The 24,326-nt window shown below is 42.0% G+C and overlaps 1 protein-coding gene across 2 annotated transcripts in view; it reads right to left on the reverse strand.

Annotated features, from left to right (window-relative positions):
- The window catches only part of HHAT (hedgehog acyltransferase), a 179,687-nt gene that overhangs the window by 139,417 nt on the left and 15,944 nt on the right, over nt 1-24,326 (reverse strand). Inside the window, exons 1-6 of one of the 2 annotated variants that reach the window (XM_085219314.1) lie at nt 9,994-10,183; nt 8,979-9,128; nt 8,141-8,208; nt 5,712-5,825; nt 4,863-5,057; nt 823-1,035 (exon numbers count right to left, since the gene is read on the reverse strand). In XM_085219314.1, coding sequence (XP_085075440.1) covers nt 823-1,035; nt 4,863-5,057; nt 5,712-5,825; nt 8,141-8,208; nt 8,979-9,069 — 681 coding nt within the window. In that variant the 5' untranslated portion in view covers nt 9,070-9,128; nt 9,994-10,183. Of the gene's footprint in view, nt 1-822; nt 1,036-4,862; nt 5,058-5,711; nt 5,826-8,140; nt 8,209-8,978; nt 9,129-9,993; nt 10,184-24,326 lie in introns of those variants that run through there. The other variant, XM_085219315.1, reaches the window with a different exon arrangement.

Consider the following 24,326-nt stretch of genomic DNA (forward strand, 5'->3'; position numbering starts at 1 on the left):
GAGCAGAGCTGATCCTTTCAGGCTGACTCAGCTGCAAGGGCACCTTTTCTGTAGCTCTCCCAAAAGTACAGGCACATGGTGAAAGTTCCCAACACTCCTCAGGTTGTGGATCACACCAAAGTGCTGTGTGCTCAGTCAGCACAACAGCAGCTCTGAAGCAACTGAAATTCAGTTGATTTAAGGTCCATATGCTACAGGAGTAATGAAAGCTTTCATCACTTGTCTTCATCTGAATTTGAGAGACCCTACGTGCTTCACAACTGCACATCAATATTAACTGTGTATTAAGCAACCAACATGAGACTACGCTTGATACCAAAGCATCTCTTTAAGTTGTACCTTTACTGGCAGGAAACAGAAATCTATGGAAACTGTGTTAGTCTGACTTTTCTAAGTACTTCTAATCTGGTGCAAAAGAGAGCTGTCCAAAACCACCAAACTAAATGCAGTTTACTTCAACATTTGTCAAGAAAGGGATGAATATATACTAACGCTAGAGACAGACTCTTTCAAAGTCTAACGTCCATTTTTGACAATCTAGAAAATAAATTTAGCTTACTTGCAACACACATTTTGAAGTACACTACAAAAATAGTCTCGTGGAAAATTGGTGAAAGAACTGTCTAATTAAAATTTTCTCATAACCAATATTGAAGTCGCACAAAATTAACCTATCGCATTGAATTTACTTCTAATAAAAGGCAGATTTGGCAGCTGAAGAGAGATCACCCTTTTTTTCAATATTTCTTAGTCAAATATGATTCACATCTGCACACATATACTGGAAGTTTACAGTTCCATGGTCTTAAGAAAAACCGTTACCTGCTTACTAAATTCATCAAAGTTCATAAGGGGTCCGTTGTGGAACGTGGGATAGTAAAACACATATGCCAGCATCCACAGGAATGAATGAGATGATTTCTGGGCATGTCCGTGCCAGCAATATTCCAGGCTGAAACTTGTGTTGAAGAGGCAACGAACAGACACCGTGAAGAGGAGCAGATAATACTCATTTTCAGTGTCATACCACTTTCTCTGTAAGACAAAACAAGGTCAGAGAATAACAGTACAATGCTGTGATTTATAAATTGCAGGATAATTATATCAATCAAGGCCTTGACTTTCCAGGTCGCCAACAGCAGAAAGCACCAAAAGCTAACAGAGACTGGCAGGAATATTGGAAGGAAATGTCGCTGATGTTTGAAGAGTGAATGCTGGCTGCTGACAGAGCTGCTGGTCTGCAGAGCTGCTAAAACAGGCAGAAAACATTACAACTGATTTCAAACTTTACTATGTCTTGAAGAACTATGAAAAACTAGGAGAGCTTTTCTTATGCGAATACCATTTTTTCCCTCAGGTTTTGTCCAGATGCATAACATCAAATACAGTTGGCAATCCTATCAACAACTAAGGAGCTACCAGGACTGGACCCAAAGCTGCAAGTCAAATCTGAAAAGAATCAGACACTTGCTAGGAAGCTGAAGGATGGAAAGATTTTGCTGAATCTTTGTTTATGAAACTCCCTGACATATGCTGTCAACAAAAACAGACATATATTGATGCACACATGTCAATTAGCACAAAAAAATCTAAACACCCAACCTTAGAAACATCAGCAAATACAATTTGGCTGATTAAATTTGTACTGCAGTGTGCTTAAGAAGCCCTTTGATCTCTGAGAAACAGAAATCCACCAACACCGAAAGGAAAGATCCTACCAACTCGGCTCTGCTCCCCTTTAGAATTAGAGCAGGCCTAATAGAATAATCCTAGTTTTTCTTTCCCTCTCAGCCCAAATAAATACAACAAGGATATTTCCTCATAACTACAAAGCAGTTTCTCTAACTTCTTTATTGCCCAGCCAGAAGCATTAGCAAAACAGCAAAACTGAGCTTGCATCAATCATCTGTGAGCAATCAAGCAATTCATTTAATATAAATTAAATTGTTGGAGAAATACTTTTCATTTCCACGCTACCAGTGAGATCCTAACAGGCTTTACTGAGTGACTCCCGGATACGAATCTAAAGAACAGCACTTGAAATGACTATGATTATACCTCTAACAAAGGAGAAATACATTCACTAGAGGACTGGGCATGGTATTTATCATGCTCTGTCTCCACCAAACAACACTCCCACGTTAATGTACACAATTTCATCTCAATGCATTGACTGGCATAATGAAAAGTCCTGTTGCCCATAAACTACAATTAAGCGTGGTGAGGCCAAACCACATTCCAAGAAGCATTAGAAATTCTGATCTCAAATCCAAACCCCAACACTAGGGTTAGGTAGGGTTTCAGATTTCATTTCCTAATGGGAAGACCGATAGGAAGACAAAAGAATCTGTGGTTTTACCAGATGATTGATCAGAAGGATAACACCTACAACGCCACTCTAAATGGGTAAAATACAGAAGACTGTTGGTACCCCACTCTCAAAAGTGCCTTAGAAATTTAAAGTTTCCCATACAAAAGACATTAGCAAGTCAGAAGTTCATCAGGAGAAAAGTGAAACAAATTCCATCAACAAACCAAGATTGCCCAGTTTCTGGGCAATAGATGGAAATGCTCACAATAGACAAAAAGGCTAACCCAAATAAGCAAGGAACACTTGTTTATCAGCTTCCTAGAAGAATTCTTATAGCCAAAACCGTGTGGTTACTTCTCTGTAGCATGGATCACCAGGTCTAGAAATAGTTGTTATCTCTTCCTGCTGCCAGCCTCACAGCAAGTTGCTAGTGTACATTTGTGCTTAGAAAATATGTTCACAGACACAGATGCAACCTCCCAATTCCAGTTTCTGAGAACTTATTTTAATCTGGATGTGTACTACTGACTTGACATGCTGCATAAATCTGTTTTTTGGTGTTTTTTTTTTTCTTGGTTTTTTTTTTTTTTTCCTGCAAATCACAGGACATAGCTCTACGTGTGACTGTAACATGATGGAAAGCACAACAACGACAGCAGAGCAGCAAGATTCCAGGCTCCAACAAATGAGGATCTGCTCAAACACAACAGAAGTGGGTGCTGAAATAAAGGAAAGAAGCTGCTTACCTTCAGAAGGCCTCAGGCATGCAGAGATCCCCAGCAAGATTCCCTTGCCCCCTCTGCCAACCCTTAAATGAGGTCTGGGAAAGGGTGGATCCTGGCTTCACTAGGTGCAATCACTCAGGTACATTGCACGCACCTCAGCTCCCCTGAGTTGGCCATGCCTTTACCACCAGCTGTTCAATCACTGCTTCAAGCCATGACTTAGCATTTATACTACAGTGACCATAGGCAACAGTCAGTCAAGCTATCGATATTACATTATCACAATGACTGGTTGTTTTTCCTCATGCAATGACAGACTTTTTTGTCATCCTCTTGAGGTCCATTTCTTCTTACACACTGCAGACAGGTTTTACTGAAAGCTTTCACAATGCAGAGAGCTTTAGCTTTAATGGGTTGCATTTGTAGTGCAACCCAAACATTGTTCTGCTGCTTTACTAAGTTTTCCCACGTCTTCCTGGGGTCTATTAGCTTTACACAAATTCCTCCACTGTCCTTCCCAAAAAGTAGGATATATTACAAAGAAGCTGTTTTAGTTTCTATTTGCTGGTCAGAGAAAGGCAGATTGCAGCACAAGAGCAGTGATTCTCGACATGAGCAGAAAAATGAACAGCCGCAATCAGAGCTGACCAGTTTGCTCCCACACAAACTGAATTCAGAGATTGTTCTTCCAAGAGTCACTACACTGTATATAGCTCCACTGACAGGATGAAGGCAATACAAAGGGAAAAAACAGCAAAGGGCAGGAAGGTGAGAAGGAGAAAAAATAAGGAAAAACTATTCCTGTAGGACAAAAAAGATAGCAAAGAAAAACAGAGCAACCCAAAAACAAAAGGTAAGTAAGAGTGGAGACTGATAAAAATGAACAGAAGATAAAGTAGGTAGCACTCTGGTGGTTGTCTTGTTAGAGTTTGAACATTCCCTTACACAGTAAGAGACCATCACATTACCCTGCAGAGTCCTTCTGTTCATTTGGCTTAATTTAGACTAAGATTGCAGCCAGGTCACAGATAGAGAAGAAGAGCTGTGTTGTGGAGCTGACCACACAGAACTCCAGAAGGCTGGGCCTTACCTAAAGTAGTCTCTCAGAACCACCTTCTGCCCTTGCTTGTCTCTTCAGTTCCCAGACAAAAGCAAACAAAGCAACCTTGGCTTTTATCTTTACAGAGGTAACAATCATCGCTCAGAAGAACCCCACAGGTGTTCCTAAAGCATCAGACCATCACCAATTTCACTCCTCTCATCTGCTGCTTGAGAGCCCTGCAGGATCACCAGCAACAACACAGAATAAAGGAAAAGGAAGCAACAAAGGCAAGAACGAAAGCAGGAGCTACAGATGGTAGCTTCAAATAAATATAGCCAAAGCTTTAAAAGAAGCATGTACAGCAGGCTAGAGTGTACAGTATACTGAATATGACCTGATCATGTCAGCTGGCATCCAAAAGACTATCAAAGCACAATAACTGAGAAAGACATCCTCTCTTCTAAGTGGCTTCAGTCACATATACCACCATTATGAATCACATTATGTATTACTGTAGTGAGCTAACTTTCAGTTTATGCCTTAACAAATACTCAAATGAAACCATAAGTGGCCCACTAGTAAGAATTCACCAAGCATATGAGTCTATCCACATTTCTGATTATAAGAACTCTAGCATGGCTCACTGCATCTCTACTTCCTACAGGTTTTCAAGCCAATCTGCTTAGATCAAGTAAAGAGAGAGTAGCTGGTCACGAAGATAGCTACCGTAACAGCAAATAAGACTGTATTTAATTTGATGCTTAATTCGTACATCTGAAATTACCTTGGCTTCTTCCACTGCTGGTATGCGTAAAGTAGATAACAGGATAAGTGAGCACAGCCACGTCAGGAGCGGTATCTGAAACTGAGCCACAGCAAACGAAATAGCTGCGTGTAACAAAATGACTGCAAAGCCCTTCATTCCTAATAAAAACCAGCAGGCAGCCATTCCATACATCATCAAGCACCATGGTTTATACTGTTAGAAAAAAAAAAAGAAAAAGCACCATGAACAATTTTAATACTTTATTTCTAAAGCAAAACATAGTAACAGTACTATCCTATACATAGTAGGACCACTAAGATGATCAGAAGACTGGAGCACCTCTCCTGTGAGGAAAGATTGAGGGAACTGGGCTTGTTTAGCTTGGAGAAGAGAAGGCTTGAGAGAGACCTCATGGTGGCCTTCCAGTACTTGAAGGGAGCATACAAACAGGAGGGGGAACGGCTATTTACAAGGGTGGATAGTGATAGGATAAGGGGGAATGGTTTTAAACTGAGACAGGGGAGGTTTAGGTTGGATATTAGGAGGAAGTTTTTCCACACAGGGTGGGGACACACTGTAACAGGTTGCCCAAGGAGGTTGTGGATGCCCCATCCCTGGAGGCATTCAAGGCCAGGCTGGGTGCAGTTCTGGGCAGCCTGGTCCGGTGGTTGGCAACCCTGCACATAGCAGGGGGTTGAAACTAGATGATCATTGCGGTCCTTTTCAACCCAGGCCATTCTACGATTCTATGATAGTAGAGTGCCAGGTCTACATGTCATTCCTTCCATTCCCATAGCTGATTAAAGCTTCCTATTCCCATACCTAGTTAAAACACACAAATTTGCCGTGAAGTAAACCCATGCATACCTTGTCCATGAATAGCCTGCATATTTGTGATACCAGCAGATGACCAGCCAGAAGCCACAGTATGTATTCCCTTCCCCATTCAATCCAATAGCTCCACTCAAAATCCAAGGCATCCTGGGCATCAAGGAAATATGCATAACTATAAAAGCATGTTCTTAAAGTACAATTAAATGTCTCAGTAACATACAAAGTTTGTTGTCCAATACCACAGAATTCAGCATCTGAAGAATTTTTGCTTAGGCAAGGAAGTCTGATTATTTGCAATGGTGAGTTCCAACACCACTTTGACTTTCAGTAGCCTAAAATCCACAAAAAAAAAGTGGAAGAGCAGAGGGATACCATCAGCACAGAAAAAGAAGCACACTAAACAGAACTGACACCTGCCCACCTGCACATAAAACTGACACCAGCAACAGCTTGCTGGAGACACAGGTGCAGAATGTCATGAAAATACTGCTACTGATGATTACAAGGGTATGTATGGCTCAGAGCCAGAGTCCGTTTCAAAGCACATAAGCTTTTACACATTCCCATGACAGGGTGCTACATGTTTCACTTCTCTCTGCAGGCTCCAGATCACTGGACGAAGTAATCCAAAGTACCCTTATGCTGCTGCAGGCTCATTAGCAAATCATCAGGAGCACAACTGAGTGCTGGGCATCATCAGCATTTCCCTGAAACCCAATAAAACAAACAAAAACAAGACATGCTCAAAGCAGGAGAACACGTGGTCTACATATCCCTCACAGCTGCTTTTAAGATGGTCTCATTTCACAGGAAGGTAGAGGCAAAGCAGCTGCCAAGCAAAAAGAAGTAGCACGAGTACTAAGGAAACCATGCCTGGTTACAAGCGTGGACAATCATACACAGCTATTCTGATCCACCAGCCAAATTTGGATAGCAGAGATATCGGAGAGTGCCAATTACTATTTCTATCAGCAGAAGTAAGGGAGGGTAATAGATACTCTCTCAGGTGATAAAAAGTGAAAGAGAAACAAAGCTCTGACTTCTCTGGACTTTTCTAGGGATAAGGGGAACAATCCTGCACTGGTTTGGAAAACACACAGTTTGGATGAAACGATACCTTGCTCTAAGAGAAGTTTAACTCACTATTTCAATAAAGCCTAATTGCAACCAGATGGAGCCAGGTCAGACTGAAACACGGTTAGATGCAAATGTCATTCTAAATGAGATAAAAGGGATCAGCTAGCAATCCCTGTTCTCTGCTAAATGTTAGGACTTCTAAACACACACAATCATCTGCATGTCTGGGACTAAATTCAGTATCTTACACACTTTGCATTTCCAGACTATTTCATGATTTTCTTGAAAGAACACAGAAAGGGGCCCATACAAGTGGTGATGGTGGGCCTAAACACAGACGTGTGTTCTTGGCTTTGATTAAATCACCTTCAAAATGAGTTGCACGACGAACTTTCTTCAAAAGGAAGTGAGGTGGGTTATTTGGGTTTTGGTTTGTCTTAAAAAATAAAAGCATGTTTCTTCGAATATTTATGTTTCAAAATCTCTTCTCCTCTACGCTGAACTACAGCTCAATCACGAGTGCCACTAGTGTTCACTGATGTTATAAGCAATACCCAAACACCAAATGACATGAACAAAGGGAAAAAAAAAAGCTGCAGGAAACCTGAAAGGAGATTAAACCTTTGAAGGCCAAACAGCCACACAGAAGCTTATTAAATGACATTACTAATGAGAAACACTCAGACCAACCACAAGAAAAATGAAAAAAAAAAAACAAACCCACAAAGCCACCTAATGATGAGTAGGAAAATCTGAAAAGTTATTATGGGCTTCTGAAACTAAAATACTATCTCCGATGAGCAAATGGCATTTTTGTAGCTTTTTGGTTAGCATTATTTCCATGCTATTGAGAAGTAGTTCAGATTAGAATAGAATGCAAAGGAAAATGCACCAGAAACAAGAAACAGTGCCTACGTTACCCTAATCCATTCCCTTCAGCAAAAACTTAAACCTGCTTGATCCCACACAGAGTGAAACATGCATTAGAAAAGAATTAAGTACTGCAGACTGCCTCAGGCGGAAAGCACTTGTCTGCGTTTTTGAACATTAAATAATAATAATATACAGTGCCTATGCTTTCCTCTTGTTCTTCATATCTTTATAGAGCTTTGGGCTCTGGTGACTATGGAAGTCTGGCTGTAGAGAATAGAGTAAGAAACCAGGGATGACATTAAAACACTTAAAACCAAAGTCTCCTTACAAAGCACCATTACAGGAAAGGAAAAGACCAGTAGGAGGAAAAGCACAGTAATTTGTTCACTGCTTCTCAGCAAAACACTGCTTGACACAACAGCTTGCTGCTGGAGGACTTCAAGGAATGGCAAGCTTCTGTCCTTGCAGAGAATCAACAAAATATGAAATGCTGAAACACTCATTATTCCTACCTTCTTAAGGCCCCAGAACAGAATCCCTTGTTCCAGTCCAAACCTTCTGTCAATTTCATCTTTGTATTCTGCAAAGATGAATAAATCTTCATTAATTACATCATTCTAAGAAAAGCAACAGTCCTGCAATGAGGCAATCTGCTTCTAAATAAAAACAAATTCCCCTCATCTTCTTTACAGCTGTGGACGCTTGGAGCTGGGGAAGAGGAGATGTCTGCGTGCAAGGAACTCAGCAGATATGAAGCCTAAAATTTTTCCTCTTTCCCAAGGGACCTTTCCATAGCCAGAACCTGGACTTTGGCCTGTACGCATCCTGAACCTTCCAATGATGAATGCAGAGTAGCCTTGACCACTGAGCACAGGTGTGCACTACAACAGGAGGAATTAACCCTGAAAGATGCACTACATAAAGAATTTTTTTTTCCTTCTTCCCTCACCCATGCCCATCAGGTATTCATACGTTTCTGCATAAACTTCCCCCAAGCTTCCCCACCTCTAGGCTGAAAAATTATTTTAATTTTAAGTAGATATAACAGAGAGCTGAGCTTGAGCCATTTAACACCATTTCTTATCTGTTAGGACTGTTTGATATCTCCCTCTAGTGGCAAAGAAAGACATGGGACGTGAAGGTGACTAATAAAAGGTGTACAGTGAAGATGCCTTAGGAGTCAGTATCACCCAGCTCCTGGACTCCTGCTGTGAGGGGGGCCATTCACCTCCATCTCCTTTTAACAGGTTTGACAGAGGAGTGACAAAGAAACTAAGGTAGCAGACAAATCCAGCTCAGCCACAGGCTAGAAATACTACAAAAGTGAGTGCATCAGTATCACAAACTTACTTTGAGAAACCTGGTACACTTCATAGAAAGAATAGAAATGAGAGCCAATGGTAAGGAACAGGTAGGCACACATTTCCCATGCCGGCAGCATCACTGGTCTGGGAGCTGCTCTGCTGTTCTTCACACTGACTGCACTTCTCTAGCTGGTCCCTGGAAAAGGCAAGGAAAACAAAGCAGAAACAGCATCATTGAGGTTGGAAAAGCCCACACAGATCATCTAGTCTAACCACCACTAAATGGTACAATGCAGCTCAGCATCAAAAACCTTTACAATACTAAACAAAGTACAGATTGTCCTGCAGTCACTTTGTGATGCTGGAGCCCTCATATACATCTCCAGAACAACAGCACCCTCTCAGGGCTCTGCTTTGTGGGCCAGGGTCGTTTTACAAACACTCAGAATCATAACAAAAAAGTCAGAACATGTTTAGGTATGTAGTGTGTCTCCAAGGACGACTCCGAAACATCACTTCTCCATGCAGCAGTGCACAGGGATAAGCACTTCTGGCATGTAACTAAACGTTGGTGTTTCAGGTCCAAACACACAGAACTGGAGCACGCACCAGCTAAGGCTAGTGTGAAAAGCAAGAAACAGTGGTGCACACATTATTGCACACACACAGGCAGCCAACACACATTTATTTCATAAAGAACTGGGCCAGCTGGCTTTTGGCATTAAGACACGCAACGCACCTCCCACCGACAAGAAGATGGGCATTTGGAATGCGCTATCTCAGCTGCACCCGAGATGCGCACTGCAACAACGTGCACACCACATGTATCCCCCGTTCACACACGTCTACGTGAGAAGCCTCCTGGCCCAGTGAGACACAGCAACGAGGGGCACCGGGGCTCCGCAGCCCGGACACGAGGGACAGCCGCGGCCACAGCCGGGCAGCTCTCGGCACCGCCCGCAGCGATACCGCCGCCATCCTGGCCCGGCGACCCCGGAACAGCCGTGGAGGCCCCAACGGGGCCCGACCGCGCCGGGAGGCGGGCAGCTCGCAGCCCCTACCTGCTGAGGGCTCGCCGAAGCCGGGAGCGACCGCCCCTCAGCCCGCCGCGGCGCGGGAAGGGCAGAACGGGGCAGCGTCGGCACTGCGCGCCCGCTCCCGACCGCCGGGCGGCGCCGCAGCCCTCCCGCAGCGGCGAAGCGGCCCCCGCCGTCCTCCCCGCGCTTCCGGCTCCGGCGTTGCGGCCCCGCCCCGGCCGGGCCGGGCGTTGCAGGACCGCGGGCTCCCAGCTGTAGCGAGAGGCAGTGTTTGCAGGACGGGGAGCGGTGTTCTCTCTAATAGATGCCATCAGCGAGCGTAAACTCACCGCGAAGGTGGTGCTTGGGCTGGCCCTGACCTTGTGTCTCAATCACGCTGCAGTTTGGACCTGGCCAACGTGGCCTTACGGATGCGAGTGCAGGCCCACCGTGGCCAAAATAGCTCCTTGAGGGCTCTCGCACGATGTCTTTCACATTTCCTTATCCTTATTTATAAAGCACGAACCATTTGTGTAATAAGTTAGCTTTCTCTTCTGTGTTTCTGTAGCATCTCTCATCATCTGACTGCAGGTGCCATCATCATATGACTGATGGATCACAAAAGAATATTACTTGTGTAAAAGAGCCTTAGAAAGAGGATATTGTTTTCAGTATTTAATATGAGCTGGGACAAACCACAGAGATGGTGGTGGGGAAAAAAAATGCTGTAAGGAGGACTGAAAATAGAGAAATTTTCTTCAATACATCTGAAAAATTGTTCCAGGAGATGTCAGGTAAATTAACTGCAAACTATAAATGAGGGACTGTATTTAATCCAAAATTAGACCATTTTGCAAAAGGATGTCTATAGCAGCCTTTACAGGTACTTTTTCCCCCCACTAGAGTGAGAAAAACACTGATGCAGTGATATGGGTAATTTCTGTTTTTACAGTAATTGTGATAACTACAGAAATGAACAGGTCTGAGAAGCACACCAAGGCAGGAAGATGAGGCTGAGTGCTGCTACTGGCAACCACATCATAGAACCGGCCTGCATTTTAACAGCTGGAGGGGATTTCCCTTCTCCTTGTACCTTAAACATGGTCAATGAACCTTGTATCACATTTACTTACAAAATTGCCTAAAATATTTTGTCACTTTATATCCATCCATTTTTGCACCACATGACTCTTACCACACTCTTGTTTACATCTGTAGTGTGTTTATAGAGGGAAACATTTCATATCCTTTTGGATGTCACTTTGCTAGATCTCCCAGGCATCCATACAGACTGGAAGGAAAGGTCCTTGAGAGCAGCCCTGTGGAGAAGGACCTGGGGGTCTTGATAGATGAAAAACTTAACATGAGCCAGCAATGTGCCCTTGCGGCTCAGAAGGCAAATGGTATCCTGGGCTCCATCAAAAGAGGGGTGGCCAGCAGGGACAGGGAGGTGATTGTCCCCCTCTACTCTGCTCTTGTGAGGCTCCATCTGGAATACTGTGTCCAAGTGTCAAGCCCCCAGTACAAAAAAGACAGGGAGCTGTTGGAGAGGGTCCAGAGAAAGGCCACGAAGATGATCAGGGGACTGGAGCACCTCCCCCATGAGGACAGGCTGAGGGAGCTGGGCTTGTTCAGCCTGGAGAAAAGAAGGCTGAAGGGTGACCTCATTGCAGCCTTTCAGTACCTAAAGGGAGCCTACAAGCAGGAGGGGAATCAACTATTTGAAAGGGTTGATAACTGCAGGACAAAGGGAAATGGTTTTTAAGTTGAGGGAGGGGAGATTTAGATTGGATGTCAGGGAGAAATTCTTTACAGAGAGAGTGGTGAGGTACTGGAACAGGCTGCCCAGAGAGGTTGTGGATGCCCCGTCCCTGGAGGTGTTCAAGGCCAGGTTGGTTGGGGCCCTGGGCAGCCTGGTCTAGTATTAAATGGAGAGGTTGGTGGTCTTGCATATGGCAGAGGGGTTGGAGATTCATGATCCTTGAGGTCCCTTCCAACCCTAGCCATTCTGTGATTCAAGTTACTCTTAAAAAACAGGATTTCAGTTCTTTGAGGCCTTTTTTTCGTCTTCAAATCCATGCTTCCTGATACCTGAAAGCCAGGCTTCTGCCTAATATTCCAGAGGAAGTCTCACTAGTACAATGTGTTAAGTCACAGAATCATAGAATCACCAAGATTGGGTCATTCAGACCAACCACCCACCCATCAGCAGTATTTCCCCACTAAACCACATCCCTTATTACAACATCTAAACATTTCTCAAACACCTTCAGGGACAGTGACTCCACCACCTCCCTGGGCAGGCCATTCCAGCACCTAAACACGCTTTTGGAGAGTAACATGAGAAAAGAGTCCAACCCCCCTTCAGGTAGTTGTAGAAAATTATAAGGCCTTCCCCTGAGCCTCCTCTTCTCCAGACTAAAAATAATTTCTATCCAAACCAGAAATACACCTCTTGGTCAGAAACACATTGTATTCCAGAATCTTTTTTGTCTTATGCCTTCACTTTTTCTTTCACTGCTGTTGCCAAAGAGTGACTCATCTTCATTTTTAATTTTCAATTTTTGATAGCCATTGGATGCAAGATATTGCACTTTTATCACTGAATTATTGTAAGACTAAATTCTTACAATAGATTGGGTACATTCTCCTCTGTGACACCTGGATCCTCTTCTCTGTTGACAGTACTTCCCTGTTAACCCTTCCTGAGTTAATCAATACCTTTCCCCCCAGAATATAACACCTTCATAACAGCATCAGAACAGTACAGCTGTTGAATTCACTAAAAATGCCCACAGTACTGTAGCAGTTCTGGCCACTAAGGGTCAGTAAAGATTGTGTTTTCCTACCTCTTGTGACTTCTATTTAACAGCATGAGTAAAAATGTCCTCTAGATGGCTGCATTACAAACTGTATGTGTGTAGCAGTAGCTTTGCAGCTTTAAAATAGGAAGAGGTATGACAAGTTACATCTTTTACATCAGGTTACACTGGCAGTAACACCTCTTTAATTGACGTGGTGACATCCAGGAGTTGATGCATATTCTGTGACTGCATAAGTAACTTTTCTTTCATAGATTTCACTACCAAGGTAAGAAAACCGACAAATGCTGATAACGGTCCCATCGGGAAGATTTTCCTGTCTGGACATCTAATTTGGATGAGACTTTTTTCTTTCCACATTTACTCAGGAGGTTTTACTTAGTAAAATGTGAGAAGAATCTCAATGAATGAAGCTGTTGAATACAGCTGTCATGAACTACATATCTACACAGCTCTTACAGCTTAAGATAGCATGGATGAGGGCAGAATCCTGCTGTTGAGATACGACAGGCAGTTGATGAATGTACATCAATGAATGTAGAGATGTGATAGTTACGAGGTATAACAGAGTTTGGCAACATAGTTATTACACCAAAGTAGAAAAGATAGGACACTTACCCGTATCCTGGGCTCACTTATGAAACTCCAGCAGAGTGAATCGCCAGAAGAGATCCTTCCTACTGGTATTTGCTCTTAAACGGGTCTAGGAGAGATGGAGCCAGGCTCCACCCCTTCCGGCAGCACAGGTGAATTGCCTTCACCTGTGCTCCCATGGCTAAAACTCGTTGCTTGCCTTCAGATGATCAATCAGAGGTTCAGGCCATGATTCAGCAGATCCCAATACAATGAACTAAAAAGCGAGAGCCTTAGAAATAGAACCAGAAGGGCCTGCTTGTATCAACTTAATACAGCGTTGCTCCTTACTATTGATTTTGTGTGCAAGTTCTTCAGAGTTGAGCTCTTTACAGAGCTGCTAATCACTGTGGTCTCTTCATTTTCATGGTGAAGCGACAGAGTGGGGATCTGTAAGACAGTGAGCTGGGAAATCAGGCATTCTGCAGTTGAAAAAGAAAAACCAAAGCTACTGGTTTATGAGATCTCTCTGGAGCCTTCTCTTCTCTGTTCTGAACAGCCCAAGCTCTCTCAGCCCACCCTTGTAGGGGAGGTATTACATCCCCTGGATCATTTCTGTGGTCCTCCTCTGGATGCACTCCAACAGGTCCATGTCTCTCCTGTACTGAGGACTCTACACGTGGACACAATTCTCCAGGTGAGGTCTCACCAGCCAGAGCAGAGGGGCAGGATCACCTCCCTCACACTGCTGGCTGTGCTTCTTTTGGTGCAGCCCAGGATCCAGTTGGCTTTTTGGGCTGTGAGGGCACCCTGCTGGCTCTTGTCCAGTTTGCCATCTGCCAGTACCCCCAGGTCCTTTTTGGCAGGGCTGTGCTCAATCCTTACATCCCCCAGCTTGTACTGGTAGTGGGGTTTAGTTACAAGCTATGCCCTAGAACTTACTCTTGTAGGTTCATTTATCACAGCCTTGAGCTGAGCTTCTTGTTTTCATTTATCCCCTGTAAATCATATGGTAATGCCCCATGGGTACAACATCTGAATGATGAGACACAAGCAGCATCTACTAAGAACCTGCATATTAAAATCTCAGCGGCATACAGAAGGATTAGCCATCTATGTTTAGAAGAATAACAACTGTGACAAGAAATATCCATGTAGCACAACAGCAATATTAAAAATTAGGAAAGTTAGAAATATAAAAGCTGTGGTATTTGCAGAGAGAGTGAAGTGAGTTTTCCAATAGCCAAGCTAAATATGATACAACTGGGGTTTATGTGAACCCTCCCTCCAGAGATCTCAGGCATTGAGTTACGAATTCTAGGGTGAAAACTTTTAAGATTATCATTTTTTTGTCTTATTTTGCATGGCTGAATGAAAAGCCAATGTTACACTATGTTGGTCAGTCTTGCAGATACTCCCATCTTTACAGGTTTCTCTGTTCTCTGACTCTGCTCCCAAACAGGCAGTCTGTGAAATGCAAAGAGATTTTTATTTTTCCATCACTTTTAGCCATATATATACACAGACAGTGTATATAAAGAGATCTTTGCAATTGCCAAGTCAGTATTTCCATGCACACAGAAAAATCGTTTTCTTGGTTTCTTTTTAATGAATCCCTTGCATCTTCAAGAACTTGTTTCATGCTCTATAGCTGGAAAATTACCATTGTGCTTCTAACTGGGGATTCATAAAATTACTTATGTAAAACTATAGTAAATTAATACAGTATTGTAACTAAGAAGTTCACCATTGGATTCATGCTGAACATCTCAGAGACATCCTCCTAAATATGTTACATGTGCTGCTTAAGTAATGCCCAGAAAACCATAGCTCCTGGTCAGAGCCTTTTAAGGGATTTCTTTGCTCATTACCCAGTCTTGCCTCCAATGAAAGCAGAACTGGAAATTGAGTCCTACTAACCATGTATGTAGGGACCGCTTCAGTACAGTTACTGTAGCTGGAATGAGGTTTAGCTGTGCTACCTTCCTTGATCATGCTTGAGTCTAAGCAGTGCCTGCACAGCTTGCCCTCTTTTATAAATAGTCAGTGATTAAACATAAAGCAGTGTTTTGCTTTGGTTTGGTTTGGTTTTCAGCATAATATTCTTTAAATGCTGTCTGTCTTTACATGTCAGATTATAGGATTTAAGGGGATAGTGAGTCAACTCCCACCTACCTTAACCATCAGATTGAAACCTCCCATGATCCCTGGTGAGGAGGTGGATAATCCACTGGTAGAAAGGACTCTTCAAAAAATCCCTACTTCAGATTCTTACTGTTTTTAAAACACAGTAGAACAAAATTCAGGATAAAAGGCTGTATCACAGACATTTTACTCAATTGTAATTTAAGTTACTACAAATGATGACCAGATTCCCACTTGACTTCAGACAGAGCAAGTAGCTGACAAAATATAAAGTTATTCTTATAGTGTTGCATATTTAGATTTGCCAAGACTGTAAATCACATGCAAATCTAATTCTAATATACTGCATTATACACAGATTTTTCAGAGATACAGGAAGTTACTCATATCTGTACACATCTATATTTAATCCATAGCACTATTCCTGAAAATACTGCCTTTTTAATTAGTTTAGGAGAATAAATGCAGCAAAATAATGAAATAAATAAAAATACATCTCAGACTACTATATAACCATCCAAAAATATCCAGACAGAAAACTCTCCCTCCCTGCCTACTGAGTAAATTTTCTAAACTCTATCTCCTGACATCTCTGCTCCATGTGAATAGCCAGGAAAGGATCATTTCATTCGCCACAACCATCTGTATTTTACTGACTTATCCCTTACTTCCTGTTGTTTGCCATAGCCTTGCAGAAGAGTGGGCATAAGTACCATTCCAGGTTGGCTATTTTTGTTTCTATTTGGCAGAGTATTTTTCCTTTGTCTCTTTAAGATCTATGAAACTGAGAAGGCTTGGTGGAACTGACTTTCACATCACCACAAATGGAGCCAATGCAGCCCTGTCCAGCAGCCAGCTATCCAGACAGAACCAGTAAGGCACTGGAAACTCCACGCACACTTCTTGGCTACCTGCTATGCTCCTTTGGCTGTGGGGTCCTGTTCCCTCTATGCATATGCACTGTCTGCATCTGTCTCCAAATTGCATTGTAAATAAAAAACGAACAGTTACTTTCCTATCTGAGTATATAGATGACATTTTAAGGATTAAGTAAACATATTGCACGACAGGAGGAGCCTTCCTCTAACAGAAGTTTTTTATGTTTTATCTGAGCAGCTTTCTTGCTGTGTGTATTCATTGCCTGCTAATTTATCTCCACTTTACCTTTTACCCTTCCTTGAAGAGAGGATAATAATATAGAAAAAGCTTCCAACTCATACAAAATTGACTTTGGGAAGAAGATAGATAGACATCTTCTATTTTGCTTATGTGTTTATGTAAGAGGCTATAAATGTATATAAATGATAAGAAGTACTCTGTCATAGTTGAAGCATTTTTTAGATTGGTGTGGAGATGGTGCCTTTCAATAGGAAAAAATTCAAAAGCTCTCTTGGTGCTTGTGCAAAATGCCAGCAAAATCTCACCCTTTGCAGATAATCTCTTCATATAATGGTGCTAAAATATTAAGCAAAATTGCATTGAACTCATAAATATTTACAGCTATTTGAAATGCCAAAATTTTGCTCTGCGACTAGCACAAATCGACTGAGTAACATTGTGTACGATAAAAAAATGGGTCACTGCCAACTGTGGCTTATAACTGCAACATGATTTGCAGATACATTGAACTGCTGCTGAGGACCAAGTACAGCTTTCAGTGTTTTCATTGACTACTGCAGGTTTGTAACAGCTCACAAGCCTCATACCTCCCATGGACTACCATAAGCTTCCAAACTTCTTCCCTCTGAGTTGAGATGCTTGTAGTACCAAATGGGAAGGGCATTTCCCTCCTTTGACATGGAAAATTAGGACCAGCCCACTCAGAGGAATGTAAGCCCTACAAGAGGGATCATCATGAGTCTAGCCTGCCCACAGAGTCACCATTTCTGGACAGTGGCTTAAACAGTTGAGTCAATTTAATGCAAAATGCAGACATTGTTTTATAGGAGACAGAGAGACCCAGAACAGTCCTTTCTCTCATGTCCCAGATACTCAGTATAGCATCATACAGTCCTTTTTGGCTCTAATACAATGCATCTTTGCCACACAAATGGCACATGAATTCCACAAGTGCCCCTGGCCTAGGCTATGAGCCACCACATGCCCCTGTCACTCCCCACAGACTTGATTGTTTTCAGCTGAAGTACTCTGAGGCCATTTTGAGTAAAATATTCTGAATAATATCTGTCTTTACTCTTTCAGTTGCAACATCCTTACCACAAGGAAACAGTGGGGAGCATTTCTGGTTTCCACTTTCTATAGCTTTTTCTAAGGAAACACCAGGGTGAGTAGCTCCCAAAACACAGCTGTAGGTCCTGTGGTATGACTTAAGCACTTAATCTGTCCCGATTACTTTGTAACAGAATGCAGAACACCATTCTTGTTAGCTGTATGCATTAACACTCCCCCTTGAAACGCACTATTTATTGTCAAAGGGTTTTCCAAGCAAGCATTAATTTTCCATCATCCCATCAAATTATGCAGCAAAACGAAGTAATGTTACCACTATTTTACAGATTTATAAGAAAATGAGGTGAAGAGATCAACTGATTGACCCAAAGGCTTGAAGAGAGTCATAGCCAGAGCTGGGACTCAGTTTCAGGATTAGTCTTGTGCTCAGAACAATTCCTCATGCCTCCCCTCTGAAGACAAACTACTGCCAGTACCAGTCCAGCTCTGTCATCCTTCAGGGCATTTTCTTTCCTGAACTGAGAGGAGCTGTGAGAACAACTTTCTCACCACAGCCAACAATCCTTCATCTGCTGGGTTATTAATGCCTGGGCAATGACTGCTCTTGGAGCAGTCTATTTGGATAATTGGGCTTTAAAAATGTGCTTTGAGGAAAGTGTTGCTTTTTGACTAATGAATGTTTACAGGAATAAATATGTTAAAATAATGCATCAGTATTCTTCTCATAAATAGCTGCTCTCATTTATAGCCATTTTCTGAAACCAGGGAATCAACAGGAGAGGCAGATGAAACAACTGTAAGTTAGGTATCTACCTTCTTTAAGGGCATAAATGAAGAAATTGCTGTTATTATAGCTTGAAAGCACATAATTTTGGGGGGTATTTTCTGAAGAGGGGAGAAAATAGGTAGAGAACTATGATATTATGGTAAAGACTGCTTCAGGAGGGCACTTATGTTCCCCTTTTGAGATGCCTGCTATCTGTGATTCCTCAAAACATTATTGTTAAGATGAAAAACATTCAGTACAGCCCCAGAAGAATTTAAAAATTTGCACAATGTTTCAAGAGAATAAATGTGACCTATTAGCGAAGAATACTTTTCAACAGTAATTTTCAACAAATTGGTTTGTTTTCCACTACTGTGTAACATCACTGTCTTTTCTTTTTCATTAGAACTAGTCACTTTTGAGGCTTCGAATGGAAGAAAGGAATGAAGAAAATAATTGTTAAGAGCAGCTTAAGTGCACACAGTACAAATCTTGATCATTTTCTGCTGTGTTTTTCTTGGTATTGCTTTTCCTAACCAGCAAATCTTGTTTACTACTAATACCTTCTTCCAGCATCCTCTGTGAATCCCAGATATTTAGTCACAAACTGTGCAGGAGCAAAAGTTGTCCATTTCCAAATGACCTTTTCTGAACCCCATTCAAAAATCTGCAGTCACTTAACCCTTACTCACTTGACAGTACACACACCCACACAAACAGGACACTGTTCTCTGTTCATCAAGCTTGAAAACCATGTCTGAACTTGTGTTAGAAAAATAAAATAAAACATGTGGACTTAGCTGTGGGATAGATATTTCACTAGTATGGCCCACAGCATTCTTTATTTTATTTTATTTTTGTTAATAGCACACAGAATAGGTGCAGCATAATTTTAAAACTTAGGACAGGTAAAGCCACTTTCCCAGGGCAACACAGCTCTTTTCTAACATTGTAGATATTGCTGACAGTATGTATTGTCTATGTAGCTGTTCCACTGTCTGAACCAGAGAAACAAAGCAGCATCGTCTCTTTCACCTTCCAGACAGTAGTTGGGTTGGAAACTTAAGACTGAGAGTAAGTCAGCTTGACAAGCAATGGATAAGAAAACTCTACTTGTACACAGAACAACCCACAAATGGGAATGACGAGCCCACAGTGCACAGATCCAGAAATAGTGCTCACAGAGAAAATCTCCGAGGCCAAGAGTGGAAGGTGCTGCTGGGAAGCCCTGCAATCCAAGACAGTGCAGGAGCCAGCGGCAGCTGCCCCACTGAACTGGTGTAGGCCTATGAGCATAGCAGCACTGATGAGATCTTTGCAATGTTTTCTGCCCTTCAGTCACACTTTGGCAGGCAAGTAGGCCAGATGAACTACTCTGCCATTTCCTACTTCTGACTGCACTTCTTCAAATTAATTACTTCCCAACTAAGACAAGTCCTTCTTAGGTATATAAGAGAGCCTTTTTTCATGTGTTCAAGTAGAAACATCATACAGGTCCAGATTACACTGTCTCATAAACAGATCTGCTAAATGTGGAGCTGCTTTTCTTCATTTGGACAGATACCTTGTCACCTTCACATGGCAGCAAAGAGGTGATTTTCATTAGGCACACTTATGTGATAGGCTTTCAGGAACAATGAAAATATTCTGTGAGAGGAAAAGTTGAGGTGCATACCAGTCCACATGGACTTCATTTGATCACATCTACCTTCTCAGAGAAATTCACTTCAGAGCTGGTGTGTTACCAGAACTTCATCAAGTGATGACTCCTGTTCACCAAGAACTTAATTTCAAAGCTGCTATCAAGGGAGATGGGAGCTGTGTTTAAGTAACTTCTGAGGTTAGCATCCCCCTCCAGTTACACCCTGATACACAAACTGTACCCCAAACCTCTGGCCCTGTTGCAAAGAAAGAAAGAACACGTGGCTAGTTAGGGAAAAGGTTAGAAAATCATTCAACATTACTGAAGCTTAAGTGCATGCTCAAGTGGTTCACTGAATAGGACTGATTTGCTCAAATGAGACTTCTGTCTTATTTGAGGAGAGTCATGCTACCAGCCCAGCTCTCATAGGTGGCTTTATAATAACAAAACATAGAGTGTGTTCATTAAGTAAGAGCATGAAAATACCACCAGGTGAGTAAGCAGATTGCAGTTTCAATAGTGTTTTCATCACAAATACTGTGATTTATTTTTTTTTTTTTTAATTATAATGAAAAGCTCTTGACAGTATCAGTTTAAGGAAATCATTCTCTACAAAGCCTTTTTATTTGTTCTTTACAATTTCCATCATCAGGTATTAGCCTCTTCAAAGAAAGAGCAACTTGTCAGAATAAAAATGCTCATTTCAGAATTTAATGAGAATATTTTTTCTTTCTTTTCTCTGAAGAGCATTGCAATGTGATAGGTGATATATAGAGAATAACTAGTACCATTGGAAAGTAAACTCCAAATAACTTTGCTTTTCACAGTTCAGACTAGATGAGCAGGATTTCACTTTAGTTAACCAACTGAAGAATTATTAATGACCTCTAACTGCAAGCTTTGCCCTTGCTAATGTGCAAACCTTAAAACCTAGAGCTGTTTTCAAGGAATTGATAGAAAAATCCTCCTTTCACTTTTTTATCTGAATATCATTGTTATTTTTCAGCCATGACACTGAGAGTTCAAGCCATCTGTGTGGCTAGATAGGCAGGTTACTCCTCCACATATGAAATGCCAATTGATAGGTCTGCAGAAAGGTTTCTGGCATATACAAGCCCAGATCGTCAACTGCTATAAACCTGCACAGCACTAAAAACATGAACTAGCTAAGAGTTTTGCCCTTTAATCTCAGAATCCCTAAGTTGGACATAACAGCACAAGGACTGAATCTGAGGCAGCTGAGCATCACTGCTACCACCAGCATGAGAGGAATAAGTTGTCAAAGTAAAAAACGAATTGTTCAGAGTTAGAAAACCAGCTGGGCAGCTCTAAAGAGGAACTGATCTCCATGACAGGGTCTTCACATTACCTCAGCTTACATTGCATTTGGCCAAATTTCATGCCGGTCATAAAGGCCTCTGGTAATTCATCAAGTGTAAGCAAGTGGGATTTCAGATGTGCTCTCACACTGTTCATCATGCTGATGGGGCTAACATGACATGGGCAGCACACAGACAGGGATACCTGTTACACTATCCAGAACCCTTCATGCAGGCCTTTGGGAAATGGCTGGGGAAACTACACAGAAATTTCTGAGTCTCATCCTGATTCACTATCCAAGGACTCTGTGCCAGACTTCCAGGCTTGTCTGGCTCCAAAAGAAGCCTCTGTCATCCTTGTTGTATGTTGAAGTAATCTGTAATGAAATGTGGTAATAGACTTTCTTTTTTTCAGAGTGAGTATTAATGTGGAAATATGTCTGGGAAGGGCATTAGTCCCCTAGGAAATTATCTTTCTGACATCAATTCCCAAGATGATCCCACTTTGATACTAGACCGTGGGCCCTTTGCCTTAAGCCAAGACTGGTCACAGTGTGAGAAAAGATTACTTTTGTCTCACAGTCTCCCTTGAAAACAACAAATCAACTTTCTTCTCCAAGTTCCAAAGGACAGAGCCGGGAAGATGAGCTGCTCATTTGCCTCTGTGACTGGAAACTAATTGCTGCAAAACCACAGAATACAAAATGAAAGGGAAGTAAGACATAAAAAAAGCAGGCAGAACCAGTCTTGGATGCTACATTAACAGAATTCTATTATCTGTCTGAGAGACCATGCTGAAAACTTGCTGTATTCCAAATCATTCTCTTCTTTATAATGGGTTAAGGCAGAATCTTGCTTTAGTTTTTTCACCGTAAATGCCAAAAATAAATGATTTAAACCAGATGTATGGTATTTGTGCACATTTTAGGGCAGCTCTGATTTAGCAGATGCCTTGTATTAATAATACACAGTTGTGACAGGAAATGTGGTTTAGGTTCCTGGAAAAACATAAAAGCTAATTCCATTACTTCATTTCAGGGTGCCTTTCCTCAAATGCTAAACTGGTTTTGATTACACAGAAACCTTATAGTGAGAAAACTTTGTCAAGACTATTAACTTATCAGTGCTTATCCTCCTTGAAACACATCTCCTCCTGCTGACCTACGCGCTGAACTACCTGTGAACAAGCCTAAAACACACAAAATGGTCCTACAAAACCTGGAATGCTGCAAATTCCCTTTTCTAAGACTATTTCAACTAATATTTTTCCTCAGATATACTGTGTTCTACTTCCTGTTCTCTCTTTATTCTGCCTGAATAAGAGCCCTCAGTTTGAGGAAACATTTCAACAACAGCAGCCCCCCAGAACCTCTTACCCACGGCAATGAGACAAATCACAGCAATTGATCTCTAGAGGGAGTTTTCTAAAGGCTGAAGCACAAGCACTTTCCAGAACACTGCTGCAATGAGCATGAACTCAAACACTCAGTTTGCTATCTGCGTTTTGTCACTTGATCCATCCTGAGCAGCTGGCTTGGAAAAGGCTTTTTCCAGGAAAAAAAAGCACGTTTTGGTGGATTCAGAAATAATACTGAAATGAATTCATTTCAGCTAGCTTCTCCTTCAGTGCCATACAATTTATTCAGTTTATGTGTCACTGCATGTAAACAAAAATTACAGGAGCATGTTACTTTCAACACATCTAAATGCATATGTTTTTCACCAGTAAGCCTCAGTGAGGTCCTGGATTCAGGAATGTTACTCTGATGACTAGCAGCTGTTTTATAGGGAAAGCAGGATCAGATATTTAATTTCTACCTGACAACAGAGAAGGATAGTTCAGACAAGAAGCAATGGAACGACCCACACACAAACACAGACAAACATCTACAGCTAATATTGTGTTTGGAGCAAAAGCAAATGTCTGGAGGTGAATTACAAAATTAGAAAAAGCTGACTTTAATAAGAGCTTAACTCAGCTGCCCACAGTGGAAAAAAAGTACTTTGAGGTTTCGCAGGGCTCAAAACCCCCCCCTCCAAAAATCTCTCTGTCAGGATATCGAATGGCAGCCCACTTAACCAATGAAAAAACAAATCAGAGGCATTACACTATTTCATTGTGGTGTGTGGACACAGCACTGAGGTATGCTGAAAACCAGTGTGTGATTACCACCCCCAGCTAGGTATCACATGCATATGTGGGTTTGTCGTTGCTCACTCTGAACTGCATTCTTTGCCATGGCACGGTGAATTCCTGTCAGCCTAAGTGTTTGCTGTGAAGTCTTACAAGGTTTCAGTATTGTAGCCTTGGTTTTGACCTGCACCTTAGCCGAGGTGTTTTGTGAATAAGTGCACAATCTTCCAGGATCTAAGGGGGGCTATGAGGCAGAAGGGGACAGACTCTTCAGCAGAGTCTGTTGTGGTGAGACAAGGGAAAATCATTTCAAACTAGAAGAGAGAAGATTGAGACTGCATATAAGGAAAACGGTTTTTACAGGGTGGCGAGGCACTGGAACAAGTTGCCTACAGAAGTGGTGGATACCTTATTTCTGGAGACATTCGCGGTCAGGCTGAATGGGTCTCTGAGCAACCTGATTGCTGTAGGTGTCCCTGTTCATTGCAGTGGAGTTGGACTGGATGGCCTTTAAAGGTTCCTTCCGACACAAATGATTCTACAATGCCCTCAACAAACTGGGGCTGTATGTACTGCGTGGCTGACTAGTTCTCACACGTGGCTGTAGTAGTCCTCACAAGAGTAATGTTTGGGAATATCATCAAGAATTGTGTTTGCCAAATGTTTTGGTTCAGTCAGATTAAGAAAAGCCACAAAAGATCTCCCCTTCAAGCTGGTTGAACAGATGGGGAATGAAAAACTGTTTACCATTCTGAAATGTTTTCTTTACCCTTACCATTACTGAGTT

The sequence above is a fragment of the Meleagris gallopavo genome, chromosome 2 (genome assembly GCF_905368555.1).
Source record: "Meleagris gallopavo chromosome 2, MGAL_WU_HG_1.1, whole genome shotgun sequence".
In the NCBI taxonomy this organism is placed as follows: domain Eukaryota; kingdom Metazoa; phylum Chordata; class Aves; order Galliformes; family Phasianidae; genus Meleagris; species Meleagris gallopavo.